General features: G+C 39.2%; 1 protein-coding gene and 1 long non-coding RNA gene across 6 annotated transcripts in view; one reads left to right on the forward strand and one right to left on the reverse strand.

Annotated features, from left to right (window-relative positions):
* Positions 1–16326, forward strand: part of rc3h2 (ring finger and CCCH-type domains 2) — a 100416-nt gene that overhangs the window by 68611 nt on the left and 15479 nt on the right. For 4 of the 5 annotated variants that reach the window (XM_067969671.1, XM_067969672.1, XM_067969673.1 and 1 more), the window contains 5 exons: positions 705–878; positions 8147–8305; positions 11895–12099; positions 13090–13186; positions 14732–14813. In XM_067969671.1, coding sequence (XP_067825772.1) covers positions 705–878; positions 8147–8305; positions 11895–12099; positions 13090–13186; positions 14732–14813 — 717 coding nt within the window. The remainder of the gene's footprint in view (positions 1–704; positions 879–8146; positions 8306–11894; positions 12100–13089; positions 13187–14731; positions 14814–16326) is intronic. The other variant, XM_067969674.1, reaches the window with a different exon arrangement.
* LOC137300547 (uncharacterized) overlaps positions 13017–16326 on the reverse strand; it is a 55729-nt gene continuing 52419 nt past the window's right edge. Inside the window, exon 4 of the long non-coding RNA XR_010958128.1 lies at positions 13017–13178. This is a non-coding gene — a long non-coding RNA (uncharacterized lncRNA). The remainder of the gene's footprint in view (positions 13179–16326) is intronic.

Raw genomic sequence — 16326 nt, forward strand, 5'->3', positions numbered from 1 at the left:
TAATTAATTCGCTGTGAAGTGCTTTGGGATTTTCTGTGGACATGATTGGCGCTATATAAATGCAAGTTCATTTGTTCTTTACTCCGACCCACTACCTCCTAGTTTTTGAGAGTCGGTTTTGTACTAATAGTGGCAGTACTTACCCATACTGGTAAACAAAGTGAAGTGGCTTCATAACATATAAATACTTTTTTAGTGAGCAGTGTGTTGAGCTTTATCTCCATTAGTAGAAACCTGTATTGGGAGTATCACAACACTATTAAATCATATTAGGTCATGTATGATACTAATTATGTATAATATGTCAGACCTGAAAAATTATTGAGTCAAACAACAACTATGCTCTTGGATAAATTGGTAATCTACGTAATCAAAACAGAAGTGTTTTTTAGAGGCATTTATAGTAATTAAAACAATTACTTTTGTGAGGGATCTGGAAGTCTTTAGCAGGGATTGAACCTGGACCGTTCTCAGTTCCAATGGCTCCATGTCATGTCACACTGATGTATTTGCCCACTGCACCATTAGGAGAGGGGGAAAAATATTGTATAATTTGATTTGGATTCTGGATACGGGTTTAAAAACTGCAGCTGCTAATAAAACAGCCAAAGTAAATGTGAAAGTAGTGAATGTTAGGTAATGTTTAGAATTTTGAAGTTAGGACTTTTAAGTTTGTTCAACTGTCATTCGTGCCTTCCTTGTAGGATCCATACAGCCGAATACAGCAACCAGGCTTTGATGACCTGTTGAGACGGAAACCAGACCAATGGACACACTATTCCCCTCAGAAACCACCTCTCGTCTCTTCTGCTTTGTCCACAGTAGCCCAGCCCTCTGCTCCTCCATCCCCTTTGTTCAGTGTAGACTTCAGTTCAGAGGTATGCAAGTCAAATTGGAGTTTAATCTTGTGTTAACAAAAACTGAATATAGTGATTGCCTTTCCTTTTTCGTTATCATTAATATATAGACTATAACACATTTTGAAACTAGTGTGTTTATAGATCCATTCACATTTTTTTCTTAATTTTAAAAGGTCCCTGGTTCCCCTAATGGTTCAGTACATAGTTGCACAGTCCACTGTGGAACTGGACCATAAAGACCCAGATTTTCTGGCTGAATTTCTGTCTTGTGCTAAAGCAACTATTCTCATCCAGGGCAATGGTATAAGTGCTACAATTGCCCTCAATATGCCTGCACTAGGGAGGAGAAAAAAATGAGCCAGGGTTCCTGGTCTTGATCACTAATGACTTATGGAAAGTACGCACGTGTGGATGTTGGGTGAGGACAGGTTCAGGATCCGTTGTGATGCCTTCCACAATGAAATGACTGCTGAAATTCCCTTTCAAGGACCACACCTGAAGAAGAGCCACTTGGGCATGGTATCAGACAGCAGCAGTGGAGCCATGTCCCAGCATTGTCAGGAGAAGAACAAATAAAGGAGGTCTCTAAATTTGCTGCCACACAGCTGAAATTTAATTTAATGAGTTTTGATTTGTTTACTCCCACCATTAGGATTGGAGATTAGTTTGTAGAACTATGAGACAGTAGAACTTGAAATTAATAAAATTAGTGGTCCACAAATGTAACACTGGATTGTTGAAAAGCATATACAAGCAGAAGCTTGTATAGGAGAAGTGAGAATTGATTGGTTGCGAAGTACATTCACTGCTTCGTTGGACTAAAAAAAAGACTTGCATTTATGTAATGCCTTTCACGACCTCTGGACGTTCCAAAGTGCTTTACAGCCAATGAAATACTTTTCAAGTGTAGTCAGTGTTGTAGGAAAGGCAGTAGCCAATTTGCACGCAGCAAGGTTCCACAAACAGCAATGTGATATTGACCAGAGTTTTTTAGTGATACGGGTTGAGGGATAAATATTGGCCAGGACATCAGGAGAACTCCCCTGCTCTTCTTCTGCACTCGCTCAGTGCTGCACTGGAATGTCCACCTCGATTTTGTGCTGAAGTCTCTAGTGTGGGACTTGAACCCATGACCTTCTAACTCAGGTGAGAGTGCTACCACTGAACCAAGGCTGACTAAATATGCTTCAGTTGCTTCTGGTGTACTGCTGAAAGTATGACAACAACTTACATTTGTATACTACTAATCAGGTAAAAGGCAACGTCTCTGAGCGCTTGTAGTATCCGTTCAGTAGACCACTGTAGGATGACATCAGCCCTGAACATTAGATCAGCTTCTACATGGAAGCTGACGACACCCAGCTCTAACTTTCCACCACTTCCCTTAACCCCAGTTGCCTGAGGTTGTGGATGAGCCGGAACTTCCTACTATTGAACATTCGGAAGGCGAAAGCTATTGTTACCAGCATCCAACAAAAACTTTGCACCCTTCTTGTCGACTTCCCTGGCTACTCACTCAGGCCAAACCCAACTGCATAATGATCTCAATGTTCTATTCAACCCAAAACTGTGCTTCAAAACCCATTTCATACTCACTACCAAAATCACTTACTTCCACCTCTGCTGTATTGTCTGCTTCTTCCTCTACTGCTACCAAATGCCTCATTCACGCCTCTCGTCTCTAGACTTAACTGCCCCCACATCCTCCTTGTTGGCCACCCAACCTCCGCACCCCCCACCCCACCACAAACTTAAATTTTCCACCCACATCCTGCCTTCCTGTCCCATCATGTCCAATGGTACCCCTTTCCCTAGTTCATCAAATCTGAAATCCTCATCTTCATGTACAAATTCTTTTCCACCTTTTTAAAGGTCTTGTCAACCAAACTTTTGGTCATCTTTTGTAACTCTACCACTGCTTTTCTACTCTGTGAAGCACCTTGTGCCAAAGATGCTGCAAAATGCAAACTGTTCTTAACTTCAAGTCTGGAGTAAAGTACAGTTTGGAGTAAAATTGCCTACTTCCTGATGCCAATTTAAAAATATTAGCAAGTTGATTTTGAATAATGGTCATGGCCTGATTTTAATCCCTAATTACTTTTGCCCTATGGTTCACTGCAGCATGGCTGTAATTTGACCCTAAGGCGTATAGTCCTTACCAGGATCAAGGATGTCACTGAGCGGCTGAAGAACATTCTGGAGGGGGAGGGTGAACAGCCAGAGGTCGTGGTCCATATCGGTACCAACGACATAGGTAGAAAGAGGGATGAGGTCCTGTAGGCAGATTTTAGGGAGTTAGGAAAGAGATTAAAAAGCAGGACCTCAAAGGTAGTAATCTCCGGATTACTCTCGGTGCCACCCGCTAGCGAGTATAGAATATAGGAGAATAGGGCAGATGAATGCATAGCTGGAGAGATGGTGCAGGAGAGAGGGCTTTAGATTCCCGGGGCATTGGGACCAGATCTGGGGGAGGTGGGACCTGTACAGGCCAGATGGGTTGCACCTCAATGGAGCTGGGACCAATGTCCTCGCAGGTAGGTTTGCTAGAGCAGTGGGGGAGGGTTTAAATTAATTTGGGCATCAGGATGTTGTATTGGAAAGGAAAAACAAGGTGCACAAGGGATTGGGAGAGAAAGGCAGCACTAGAATAAGAAATAGTACGGTATTGTGTGGGATCAGACTAAGAGAGAGTACAAGAAAGTCTAAGATTGGTTTACAGTGCATGTGTATAAACGCACGAATCATGGTAAACAAGGTCGGTGAGCTGCAGGTGCAAATAGCCACATGGGAATATGATGTTGTGGCGATAATGGAGACCTGGCTCAAAAAAGGGCAGGGTTGGGTACTAAATATTCCTGGATGCAAGGTGATCAGGAAAGAAAGGAGGGGGGTGGCAGCATTGATTAAGGAGAATATTTCATTGCTGGATACAGAGGATGTCCTGGAGGGGTCAAGGACAGAATTTTTTAGTTAGAGATAAGAAACAATAGAGGTGCCATTACACTGCTGGGTGTATTCTATATGCCACCAACTAGTGGGAAGGATATACAGGAGCAAATTTGCAGAGAAATTACTGAGGTGCAAAAGCCATAGAGCAGTGATAACAGGGGACTTCAACTATTCTAATATAGATTGGGACAGTAATATAAGGGGCAAAGAGGAGGAGGAATTTTTAAAGTGTGTTCAGGAGAACTTTCTTGACCAAGCTTCCAGCCAATGAGGAAGGAGGCATTGCTGGATTTGGTTCTGGGGAAAGAGGCAGGCCAAGTGGAGCAAGTGTCAGTAGGGGAACATTTAGGGAACAGCGATCATAGTATCATAAGATTTAGAATAGCTATGGAAAAGGACATGGACCACTCTCAAGTCAAAATACTCAATTGAAGGAGGGCCAATTTCAGTGGGATGAGACTAGATCTGGCCCGGGTATATTGGAATCAAAGATTGGCAGGCAGAACTGTAATTGAACAATGGGCGGCCTTTAAAGAAGAGATGGTTCGGGTACAGCCTAGGTGCATTCCCACAAGGGAGAAAGGTAGGACAACTAAAGTCAGAGCCCCCTGGATGACAAAAGAGATAAAGAGTAAAAGGAAGCAGAAAAAAGGGGCGTATGACAGATGTCAGGCTGATAACACAAGTGAGAACTAGGCTGAATATAGAAAGTTCAGAGGGGAAGTGGAAATGGAAATAAGAGGGGCAAAGAGGAAAGTATGAGAATGGACTGGCAGCCAACATAAAAGGGAATACAAAAGTCTTCTATAGTCATGTAAATGGGTAATAGAGGAGGGGTAGAGCCGATTAGGGACCGAAAAAGAGATCTACTCATGGAGGCAGAGGGCATGGTCGAGATACTAAATGAGTACATTGCATGGCCGGAATCTTCCAAACATCCATAGATACAGGGGTGGTGCCAGAGGACTGGAGAATTGCAATTGTTACACACTTGCTCAAAGAAGAGTGTAAGGATAAACCCAGCAACTATAGGCTAGTCAGTTTAACCTCGATGGTGGGTAAACTTTTAGAAATGATAATCCGGGACAGAATTAGCACAAGTGTGGATTGATTAGGGAAAGCCAGCACTTTGGTTAAATGCAAATCGTGTTTAACTAACTTGATTGAGTTTTTGATGAGGTAACAGAGGAGATAGATGAGGGCAATGCAGTTGATGTGTGTTTGGACTTTCAAAAGGTGTTTGATAAAGTGCTGCATAATAGGCTTGTCATCAAGATTGAAGTCCATGGAATAAAAGGGGCATTAGCAGCATGGATACAGAATTGGCTAAGTAACAAGAAACAGAGAGTAGTGGTAAATGGTTGTTTTTCGGACTGGAAGGAGGTGTACAGTGGTGTTCCCCAGGGGTTGGTACTAGGACCACTGCTTTTCTTGAGAGAGAGAGAGAGAGAGAGAGAGAGAGAGATATAAAATATATATAACTTGGACTTGGGTATACAGGGCACAATCTCCAAATTTGCAGATGACACAAAACTTGGAAGTGTCTTGAACAGTGAGGAGGATAGTAATAGACTTCAAGAATATATAGACAGGCTGGTGGCATGGGCGGACACGTGGCAGAGAAATGCGAGGTGATACATTTTGGTAGGAAGAATGAGGAGAGGCGATATAAACTAAAGGACACAATTCTAAAAGGGATGCAGGAACAGAGAAATCTGGGGGTATATTTTGACAAATTGTTGAAGGTGGCAGGGCAGGTTGAGAAAGCAGTTAAAAAAGCATATGGGATCCTGGGCTTTATAAATAGAGGCATAGAGTACAAAAGAATGGAAGTCATAATGAACCTTTATAAAACACAGGTTTGGCCACAGCTGAAGTATTGTGCCCAGTTCTGGGCACCGCACTTTAGGAAAGATGTGAAGGCCTTAGAGAGGGTGCAGAAGAGATTTACTAGAATGATTCCAGGGATGTGGGCTTCGGTTACGTGGATAGACTGGAGAAGCTGGGGTTGTTCTCCTTGGAACAGAGAAGGTTGCAAGGAGATTTGATAGAGGTATTCGAAATCATGAAGGGTCTAGACACAGTAGATAGAGAGAAATTGTTCCCATTGGCGGAAGGGTCAAGAGCCAGAGGACATAGATTTAAGGTGATTGGCAAAAGAACCTAAGGTAACATGAGGAAAATCTTTTTTACACAGCGAACGGTTAGGATCTGGAATGCACAGCCCAGGGGGGGTGGTGGAGGCAGATTCATTTATGGCCTTCAAAAGGCAACTGGATAAGTACTTCAAAGGAAAAAATTTGCAGGGCTACGGGGATGGGGCGGGGGAGTGGGACTCGTGGATTGCTTTTGCATAGAGCCCGCACGAACTCGATGGACCGAATGGCCTCCTTCTATGCTGTAACCTTTTTATGATTCTATAACACTATAGTGACACTGGAAGAAGGATCTGGGTTGCATTTAGTTGAATTTAGTGTGTCTGAGTAAATTTTCTCTAGCATGCAGTACTGGTGCCAGTGTCGCATGAACTAGAACCGCTCCTGCCCACACCATCTTTCAGCCACTCATTCATTTTCCTGATCCATTTATTGCAATGCTAATCAGCACATGGCTCGGGCAGTAATCCGGAGATTACCACCTGCGAGGTCCTGCTTTTAATTTAACCCCTAGCTGCTGATAATCCCTTAGGAAAAACTGAGGAGGAGGACCTTCTATGTCGTTAGTTCCGACATGAACGACGGCAACTGATTCTTCCCTCTCCCCTTCCAAGTTCTTTTCCAGCCACCCTGGCACTGGGTAGGCAACACACCCTCTTGGACACTTGATCATGACTGCAGAGGATGCCCTTTACTCCCCCTAATAATTTAATCCCCTAATACTAAAATCTTTCTATTCTGCTTCCCTGCCTTGAATTGCCTCTTGCTTTACAGTGCCTTGGGTTAGCATTCTGGCAATCCTCTCCACAGCCTGTCTCCTTATCCTCACAGGTAGTACATCATACCTGTTGAACATGACTAGTTTCTGTGGTTCCGCTTTCTCTGCATCACTAGTTCATTGTAGGAGAAATAGTAATATGGTGCAATCTGTCTCTGTGGACTTCATACCTGCTGAATACTTGAAAAATGCATCACCACCTTGTATAAAAGTTCAATTATTTATTGCTGAAATTATAATGATGGTATGCTTCAGTTAGCTGCCCCTTTCAGAGGGCAGTGAAAATTCTGTTTCATTGGCATTCAGTGCACTAGTCATGTGGCCTCTATATCCTTAAGTTTCATTTAGAAACCAGTTTCTTGTTGAATAGCAAGGAATTGCGTTTCATCAGAGGTGGGTTTCACCACGCATTGTACAAGTCACAGAAAGCAAAGCTTTGAGTGAATTTTGTCCACAGGAGTTGCTGTAATGAAATAGTAAAAGATTAACATTTCAATTTTTTGTAATAGCTTATTCTGAAACTTTTGTTTTGTTTGTTCAGTTAGCATTCGTTTTAGCAAAATTCTGACTGCTTTAAAGGTTTGTTACAATCTTTTTAAGACAGGTCTGGGGTGGGAGTCTTGCAGAACCTGTGTCATGAAAAAACATTGATTACAAAATATTGCTATTTTCAATTTCCAGAACTGCATGTTGTATATATTTAGTCAAACTACCTTTCAAATGTGAGCCATGCCAAAAATTCTTAGCTTTAGTTGTAAATAGTATGGAAGTGCAAAAAGAAAATTATTTAAAAATGCCAGACTTGCCTTTGCTTTCTCGCTTTTTAATATAATGTATGTATCTTAGCCACCTATCATGGTCCTCTCCAGCATTATGGTCTGCTTGCTGTTTATACTTTGCTATGTGTGTGATGTGATTGTGCATCATATGTCTGGACTATGTAATGTTTTACATCATCAAGTTCCCTTTCTTTATCTTCATGGTATCTTTGTGTATCTATTTCAGCCTTTTACTTTTTCATCTATGACATGACATCAACAATAGTTGTTGTGATTACAGTTGACTTGTGTTTCCCCATTTTTTTTTAAAGCCATCACTAATGAAATACATCATTTAATATCCTTCTCACTCTAATGACTGATTCTGGAAAGTTACCACTGGGGAAGATTTCTGTTTACTATGTGCAACAAAATTTATGATTTCAAAGCATATGGGAAATCTCTCTTTCCCTGCCCCCCACCATGTGCCATTGTTTCAGTTATTCAGAATTGATGACTCTAGCAAATAATATTGGAACATATGTGTGCACTGAATGAAATTTCAGTGAAGTTACAACTTCTTAAAAAAAAAATTCTGATCAACTATCGTAATCGTAATATCCGTTTGTTTATATCTTTTAACAGTTCTCTGAGAATACCAGCGATTTGTGTGTAGGCACTAAATTTGAGGATGACAGCACATCCCACTATTCTCCATGGTCCTGTGGGACTATCAGCTCTTGCATTAGTGCAATGGAGTCTGATCCAAAAGACATTATGGCAACCACCAGTGTGGAGATAATGGTAAGACACATTGAGGTCCTTCAAAAGAGATCACTTTTCATAATTGTACATATGGGTTATGAATGCAAATTAAAAGGGTTCTGATAAATAACATCATTAATGAGGTGAGGAATGGTATTCTAAAGCAATAATGCACTTTTTTTCTTTGTTTCATTAATTCTGTTGAAGATGTAACCACTTTACTGCAAATATTCTGGAGTAGGAGAATTAAACCAAGATTCATTTTGGAACTAGGATAAGAAAATGTTTCTCGAAATATTTCCATCCTTAAGTTCCACTGCCTTTTTTTTGTCTTTCTGGCTTGATTTTCAAAATAACAAAATACATGCACACAATTTTATGTTGGCATGTTACGAAGTATTATTTTAATCAGTAAAAAGTATTTTTCACAGTGTTTGATGAAAATATATAATTACTCTATGCATAATCTGTACAATTTAAGAATGTTAGATAATTTTTTTTGGCATAGTTACGTTATAGTTCAAATCCAGCAAAAATAAAATGTGCATGACATGTCTTTTACTAATATACACCATTGTCCACATGAGTTTCTCCGCCTCCAAAACTTGGGTCAAGTGTAACAGAATAGTACTTGTAAGTTTTGCCTGTAAACAAAGTTACTTGATATTTTGGAGAATATTTTTGCAGCCTTGACATGCATACTTTTTTGAAATCCATTGTCTTTTTAGTCTTATAAGTTCATGTTGTTATGATCTTTGGAAAGAGTTAGTAACTGAAAAGCTTGTGCAGGGCATCATACTATAACTAAGTTTCTGGGTGTTACTTGTGATTTTACTGATACATTTTTACGGTTTCAAACTGTGTACAAAAGGAATATTTATAGTCTTAAAAAAATTAACAACTCCCTGATGGGCTATCAAGTAAAGGCACCACCCAATGTGGCATTAGACCACAGGCCAGAAGATCTTCGGGTCATCTCCTGCCTAGAGCAGGAGTTGGGGCACTACGGTTGGCTTCAACACTATTGGGTTAGAGACGAGAAAAATCAGCATCCTCGTTATCCAGTGATCCCTGCTGAGTGAGTGTGTGTGTGTCGCGGGGGGGAGGCGGTGGCATTGGGTGAAAACAGAATCGGGCTTAGTTGTGATGCCTTCTGCAGTCAAATAGCCTACCAAAACTCACTAGGCTAAAGAAGAATACTTACCTGGGTTACCAGCGGTCGTGGAACCCTGCCTCAATCAGAGTCTACACCTTCAGGAGGAGAGACAGTGCAATTATCACTTCAATGGTAAAAGTTAAAATGATAGCACTTGCATAAGTGGAAAAGATCATTTGTATTAGTGCAGAAATGTCATCTGGATTTGCAGGTCATAGCAACCTGCATGAGATAAGTGCTGGATTTTATGTTGGATCCGATTGTAAGTTTGTTCAAAATTTGATGCTTTAGGTTTTTGGTATTTTTTTTTAAAGTGGGAGGATGTAGTATTTTCCGGACTTTTAATTTCTTCAAATGAAAGGGATTGTGTTTGCTTTGAACAAATAAAAACTCTAATGAAAATACTCGGGGGGGGAAAGGTCTCATCCTTGTTTTCAAATCCCTCCACGGCCTCGCCCCTCAACGATCTCTGTAACTTCCTACAACCCTCCAAGATCTCTGTACTCCTCCAATTCTGGCCACTTGCGCATCCCCGATTTTCATTGCTTCACCTTTGGCAGCCGTGCCTTCAGCTGCCTAGGCCCTAAGCTCTGGAACTCCCTCCTTAAACCTCTCTTCCTCTCTCTCCTCCCTGAAGACGCTCTTTGAAACCTACTTCTTTGACCAAGCTTTTGGTCACCTGTCCTAATATGTCCTTGTGTGGCTCAGTGTAAAAATTTGTTTGATAACGCTCCTGTGAAGCGCCTTGGAATTTACTACGTTAAAGGCACTATATAAATGGATGTTGTAATGCACCTTTTTTAATAAAATATTATACCTACTTTAAAAAAAATAAAAACTACTCAATCAATATAAATGTTTTTGTGCTACAAAGATTATGATCATGAAAAGTGGGTGAGGCCTTCATTGGTCATTACATGACCTTTTGAAAAATTGCTTACACTGGATGTGCAGGCTGAAGTTATTTTTGGTACGTGCAACTGGGATCATACTGGTGGTATTCAGCAGCTGTGGAGCTTGCTGAGAGTTTTGTATGAAAAACAAGTTTGGTGGGGGGTGGGATAAGCTTGTCATCTAGCATCTGTTGGCATTTACACTAATTTTTTCTTCCAAAAGATCTGTGAAAAAGCCCCTGCTGGGTTTCAGCTGCAGAACAATTAAGATGTGCTCTGTTTAATGTTGAAAATACTTAAATCTCTGTTTAACATAACTTGTAATGAGAGTGCTTCATCTTTTGTTAAACCATGCCTTTTGTCACTAAGAAAACACAATGCCACCGTTATGTGGATTTCAGCATTCACTACTAGAACAGATGATTGAGATAAGATTACATTTGCATTATGCCAGATCCTGAAAATAGAATATGATGCATTTGAAAGCTGAATTTCATTTTTTTTTTGTTTGAAATGCTACCACAGAAAAAGTATCTGAATGCTGACAGGATTTATTTTCAGAATCCAAACAGTCGGTGTGTTTTCACACAGTACAGGACTACCAGTATGAGCATATATTATGAAATTGTGAGCTTTGTATGTTCTACGTTCTCCAGCTGAGACAGCAGGCAAGGGGCCTGCTTCTAAGTGTCTGCCTGTGCTGTTGTAAAACTGGTTGCAAGGACATGGTTATGAATTGCCTGGGAATTCGTCCCTTTGTTGCCTCCCTCGTGGATTTATCTTCCACTCAGAATATACTATTGTAAACATTGTAATATAGGTGGACATGATTTAGGAAACATCAGGAAAGTGTGGAGCTGTAGCTCCAGAATGGAATACATGAGACAAAAAGTTTTGACACTAGTTCTAATAGTCAACACCAATTGTTTTCTTCCCTTAACATTATACATAAGTATTTATTTTGATGGCAAAAGTGGATTTTTTTCATTCTCTCTGCCCTCACAGTAATAACCTGAACGGGGATAGGTGCTTCAGTACCATTTGGTGCAGAGTTCTATTTCTCTGTGTAATTGGGAATTGTTGATGATCTCACATAATTCTGCCCTCCTAGAGTTAATTACGCTCCCTTCCCAAAGAGTCCACTTCAGATTTGTCTTTCAGGGAAATCTAGGCTAATCACTTTATAGATATTGCATAGCCCTATCAAAGAGCTGATTGATACAAATCAGTTATTACCTACAAGTGCTTCAGCATTATTAACATAGGAGCGTGCAGCGGGTTTTGGGAACAGAGGCTGACTTTTTGTCTAGGTACCCAAATTCTGTTTGTAATGGTGGTTAATTACCTGCTCAAGAATCTTTGATATATATCTTAATGAAGAAAGGGATAAGAATCCAGCTTCCCCACCCCATAGCAAAATGTACCCAGGTTTTATCCACAATGAAAGGATTCCAAATGTTGATTTATACATTAAAAGTTAAAGCTGAAAAAAGGTTTTCAAAAATTTGTGGTTGAAACTTTTTTTAACATTGACTATTTCAGATGTTTAATTTTTCACAACATTCTTGGTTGTTTTCAGGACCTGAATGTGAAACGAAGGCTAAATCTGTTTGACCCTCAGAGAAGGGGCAAAGATGAAGATCCTATAATTCCATTTGGTGACGGACCGATCATCTCTAAGTGGGGTGCAATTTCTAGGTCTGCCCGCACAGGCTATCACAACACAGACCCAGTCCAGGCTACAGCTTCCCAAGGAAGTGCTACAAAGCCTATTAGTGTAACAGGTTGGTCTATTCTATGTTCCTTAGTAAAAGGGATTTTCATTGTTTTACATAATTAAATATATTCAGAAAGTTTTCAAATGTAAATATTATTGAAAACTTCTATTTAAATCAAACCTGGGGATAAAAGGAAAGGAAATGTGACCCAAAAGTAAAAATAGTAACATTCTTTGTATCACTCATACCTGTCTCTCAACAATAGGATATCTCCATTGTGGCTTTAATCAATTGTTGGAGAAAATTATTTTTAAAAGTAAAACTCTTTAATTCAGGCTGCAAGCAGATCCAGGGAATTCCTATTGTCCCTGTGTTGGCTGATTTCTTAAATGTTCATCCCACATAGTGTGCTAAAGCAATAATGTTACGGTGAAGAGCTACTCAAGTATCAGGAGTGTCTTTATTTCTGGAATATTAACACCATGCAACAAGAATAACTACTAAAAACTTAATATAAAATTCTTTTTTTTTCCCTATTATCCTTTATTATTTTTTATTTAACTTTAAAAAGTCTAGTTTTTTTTCCTTCTAAATGCTTTTTTTATGCTAGCTCCCATTGTCCATTTTGGAGACAGTAGCAACTTGTATAAAAAAAACAAGTTAACTGATCAGCTTGCAGAACCCAATGGTATCTAGATGAATCTACAGCACACTAATGATTATGTGGTACTCTTTGGGTGCCAAACCATGTAACAATGTATTAAAATACAAGTTCTACATTGTTGCTTATATAGTCATATCCCATGTATTGCTATATTTTTTGGAAATTTCCTTCCAAGATGGGGTGAGATAAAAACAGAAAAACCTGTCTTCTTTGGAAGTTCAACCTTAGATATGAATGCATGTAAACTAGTGACAAAAGAGTAGTTTGGTATTCACTTTTATTTACTCTCAAGTTGTTTCTGTTGAAGTATTGTGTTAAATGATAAAGCATGAATCTCTAATAATTTTTTTAAATCCAAGAATAAATTAGTTAAATATGACTGTTTTCCACAGACTATAGTCCACACGTGAGTCATGCAGATTCTAGTAGTTGGAGTTCCAGTACCCTTTCGTATGGATCAAATTCTACCACTGGTCAATACCTAGACAGGTAATAATAAAATGCCATTAGTATTAACAATCTCTAATTACTTGGTGTTTTTTTCTTATCCTATATCTTCATCTGTCTTCATCTGTATCTCCTATCGAATCTTGACTTTGAACCCATCAACAAGCCATTTTAGATATAATGACCTCGATGGATAAATATATTGAAATGGAACCATTTTTGCCAATCTTCCTTGAAGAGCAAAGTAAAGCAAGCAGTCAGCAGCTATTTTTAAAAAATATATAACTCATTTATTTTTTTAAAAAAACCTAAAGGTGCAACTGAGAACTTTATTATGAATTCTGAAAGTCTGGTTTCAAAACGGTTTTACTGTAAAAAGCAGTCATATTCATAAAACTTGACATCTCTGGCAGAAAAAGCTGCGAATTCCCATCCGTTCCATATTGAAGTTTTTTTTCCATATTTCATAATCCTCTTTTTGCATTTGGATCTGTAATAGATAACCTATTATGCTGTCATTGCTCTACCTGTGTGCATATAGGTCCAACACAAATGGGTAGAATAATGAGCATCTTTGTTTAGAAACACTGAAATACAGTAGTTTTAAAATGGAAAGCTGTAATCAGGAATTTTTTTCCCTTCTTTCTCTTTTCTCTCCCCCACCCACATAAATTTGGATGACTTCTTTGGAAATTATGGAGGAACACAACTGATGGTAAATTTGTACAAATCATTATAAAACTTGCCATAATTTCTAAAAAAAAATGGTATTTGCTATTTTACAAATCAAGATGCATCAGAAGGTTATTTTTAAGTCCATATTTTTAGGGTTGCCTTATTTTTTTGTTGCCAGTTCAGTTATTTTTAACCTCATGCTGGAGAACCAGGGGAGTTTATTACACACGACAATCTTATGTGAAAAACAAGTACTCATCTAATCTTAACCACATTACATTAATTAACTTCCTTCAAAAATAAGCATGGTGATTTCCCTCTGCGACACTGTCTTCTTTCACAAATGGACATGCTGAGTAATATGTATATATGTGCACCTGTAATGTGAACTTACCCACCTCAATAACTTAGAACACTGTCAGAAATCAGTCAAGAGACTTTTACTTCCTACATAAGTGACTTTCTTAAGGTTGTGTTTCAAATATTCTGTAAAATTAATTGAAAAGATTCATTGATACATTCAGTGTAATAGGACTTGATACTGGCAACATCCATTCTTTGCTACAATCAGGACTCAAATTCAATATTACAAAGGTATGTCTTAAAGGTTTTTTATTTATAGTTTTTCAAGGTTTCCCTGGAGCAGCTCCATCTTGTATTGAGAAGGTGGGCAGGACACCTATTGCCAGACCTCTACCACACTTATTAGTCAGTAGGAGTTGTGTGAGAGCCCTATGGTGATTTTCCATGTGGAGAAACCCCTGGCTTTTATTCAGTGTCTCCCCAAAATGTTATGACTGAGATTGATGTGTTATGCTCATGAACCTATTGCCCCTCCACTGTATGGTGCAGTCAGCAGCTAATTAGTATTATTGGTGACTTTGATTAACATTTGGTAACTTATTCTTGCAGGGACAGATTGCGAGTGATAGACCTGTCTGGTCATAGGAAACAGTCTAATGGTGGCGATCAATTGAATATTGATCTGCAGCAGGTGAGGACATGGTGACCGAGATCTTGAAATTCACATCATAAAACTCCTCCCCATAAAATAATTTCCAAAGATGCATTATAGAATCCCCAGTGCTCATGGTATCCAAGTGAGATCGCTTCCTGGAGGTAAACTCGCCGTAGGGTAAGGATTTGTCACTGTAGCCAGCATCCTTGTTCCATTTTGGTATCTACATACAGAATATAATACTTTTCTGCATGAATTTCCTGTGCATCCTATCTTGTCCCCCAGATCACTGTAGTTTGTATTTGCTTTTCTATTCCTTTTATTTCAATACAATTTGGTGCATGCACAATATCTTGCAAGTGTACAGGTTCAGAAGTGAGTGGCCAGCATAATTGGCTCTTCCTTGGTGTACAGATTTTTTTTTCAACGAACTTAAACTGTACATTTTGCTGTGGTAGAGCAAAGTATTATATTTATAGTAAAACTCTGCCTCAAACATTTGGCTAAGATTCATTATTCAATTAGTTATATTTTGCATTGCACACAAGAAAAACTGGATGTAAACTTGGAGGAGTTCACTCCTCCAAACAGGACCAACATGAACCCCTTTTACTGCATATATCTTAACTTTTTTTAATCCTGTATCCAAAACTTGGGGAATAAACAGCAAGTGTATTTTCCATTGACAAAGCAAAAACATCAAAGGACTTAAAAGAATCCATGACTCATTGTTGAAGCAAGGGAAGAGTGTTTTTAAAAAAAAGAGAAGGGAAAAACAATTATATTGGCTTTAAAAAAAATCTCTAGCTTATAATGGAGAAAATATCTTTTACCTGTACAGCTTAACCAAGCTTTGCTGGTAATTTTGGTTTCTATACAATAGTGTCATCCAATAGAAATCGCTGACTAGCCACAAGCAGGGTTTAGGTGACACTGTTTTAGCCACATGCACTGTTTTTCATAACTCCTTACAAACAAAACAGGTAAATGTATGCCACATGTATATTTACTTAACAAATATCTACCACCATTCAGTGCAAAACTTTACAGCATTTCTGTTTCACCAAAGTTTGGAATTCTTGCAAGAGTTTATCAGACATAGCATATCTTAGTGCAGTTTCTAGGTTTTTGTCTAGCAGTTGCAAGCAGTAGTTGGACTTCAACAGAGTGATTGCTGAGAATGTTGACTCGCACAAGATGGTACCAGACCTGCCGCTGCTCTCTATTCAGAACGTGGCTGGGTGCTGCTTGCCCATTGTCATAAGGTGCCCTGTTGTAGCTGCTCGTTATTGGCTGAGCTCCCTTCTCTATACAATGTGTGATTCCATGGTGCTTTTTAAAAAATTTACCAATCAAAAATACAATTAACCACATCTGGATTCCCGATTAGGAACATAGGAACAGAAGTAGGGCATTCAGCCCCTCAAGCCTGTTCTGCCATTCAATTAGATCATGGCTGATCTGTTCCTCAATCCCATTTACCTGCCTTTGCTCCATATTCCTTGATACCCTTACCCAACAAAAATCTATCGATTGAAAGCTTCAATTG

The sequence above is a fragment of the Heptranchias perlo genome, chromosome 31 (assembly GCF_035084215.1).
Source record: "Heptranchias perlo isolate sHepPer1 chromosome 31, sHepPer1.hap1, whole genome shotgun sequence".
In the NCBI taxonomy this organism is placed as follows: domain Eukaryota; kingdom Metazoa; phylum Chordata; class Chondrichthyes; order Hexanchiformes; family Hexanchidae; genus Heptranchias; species Heptranchias perlo.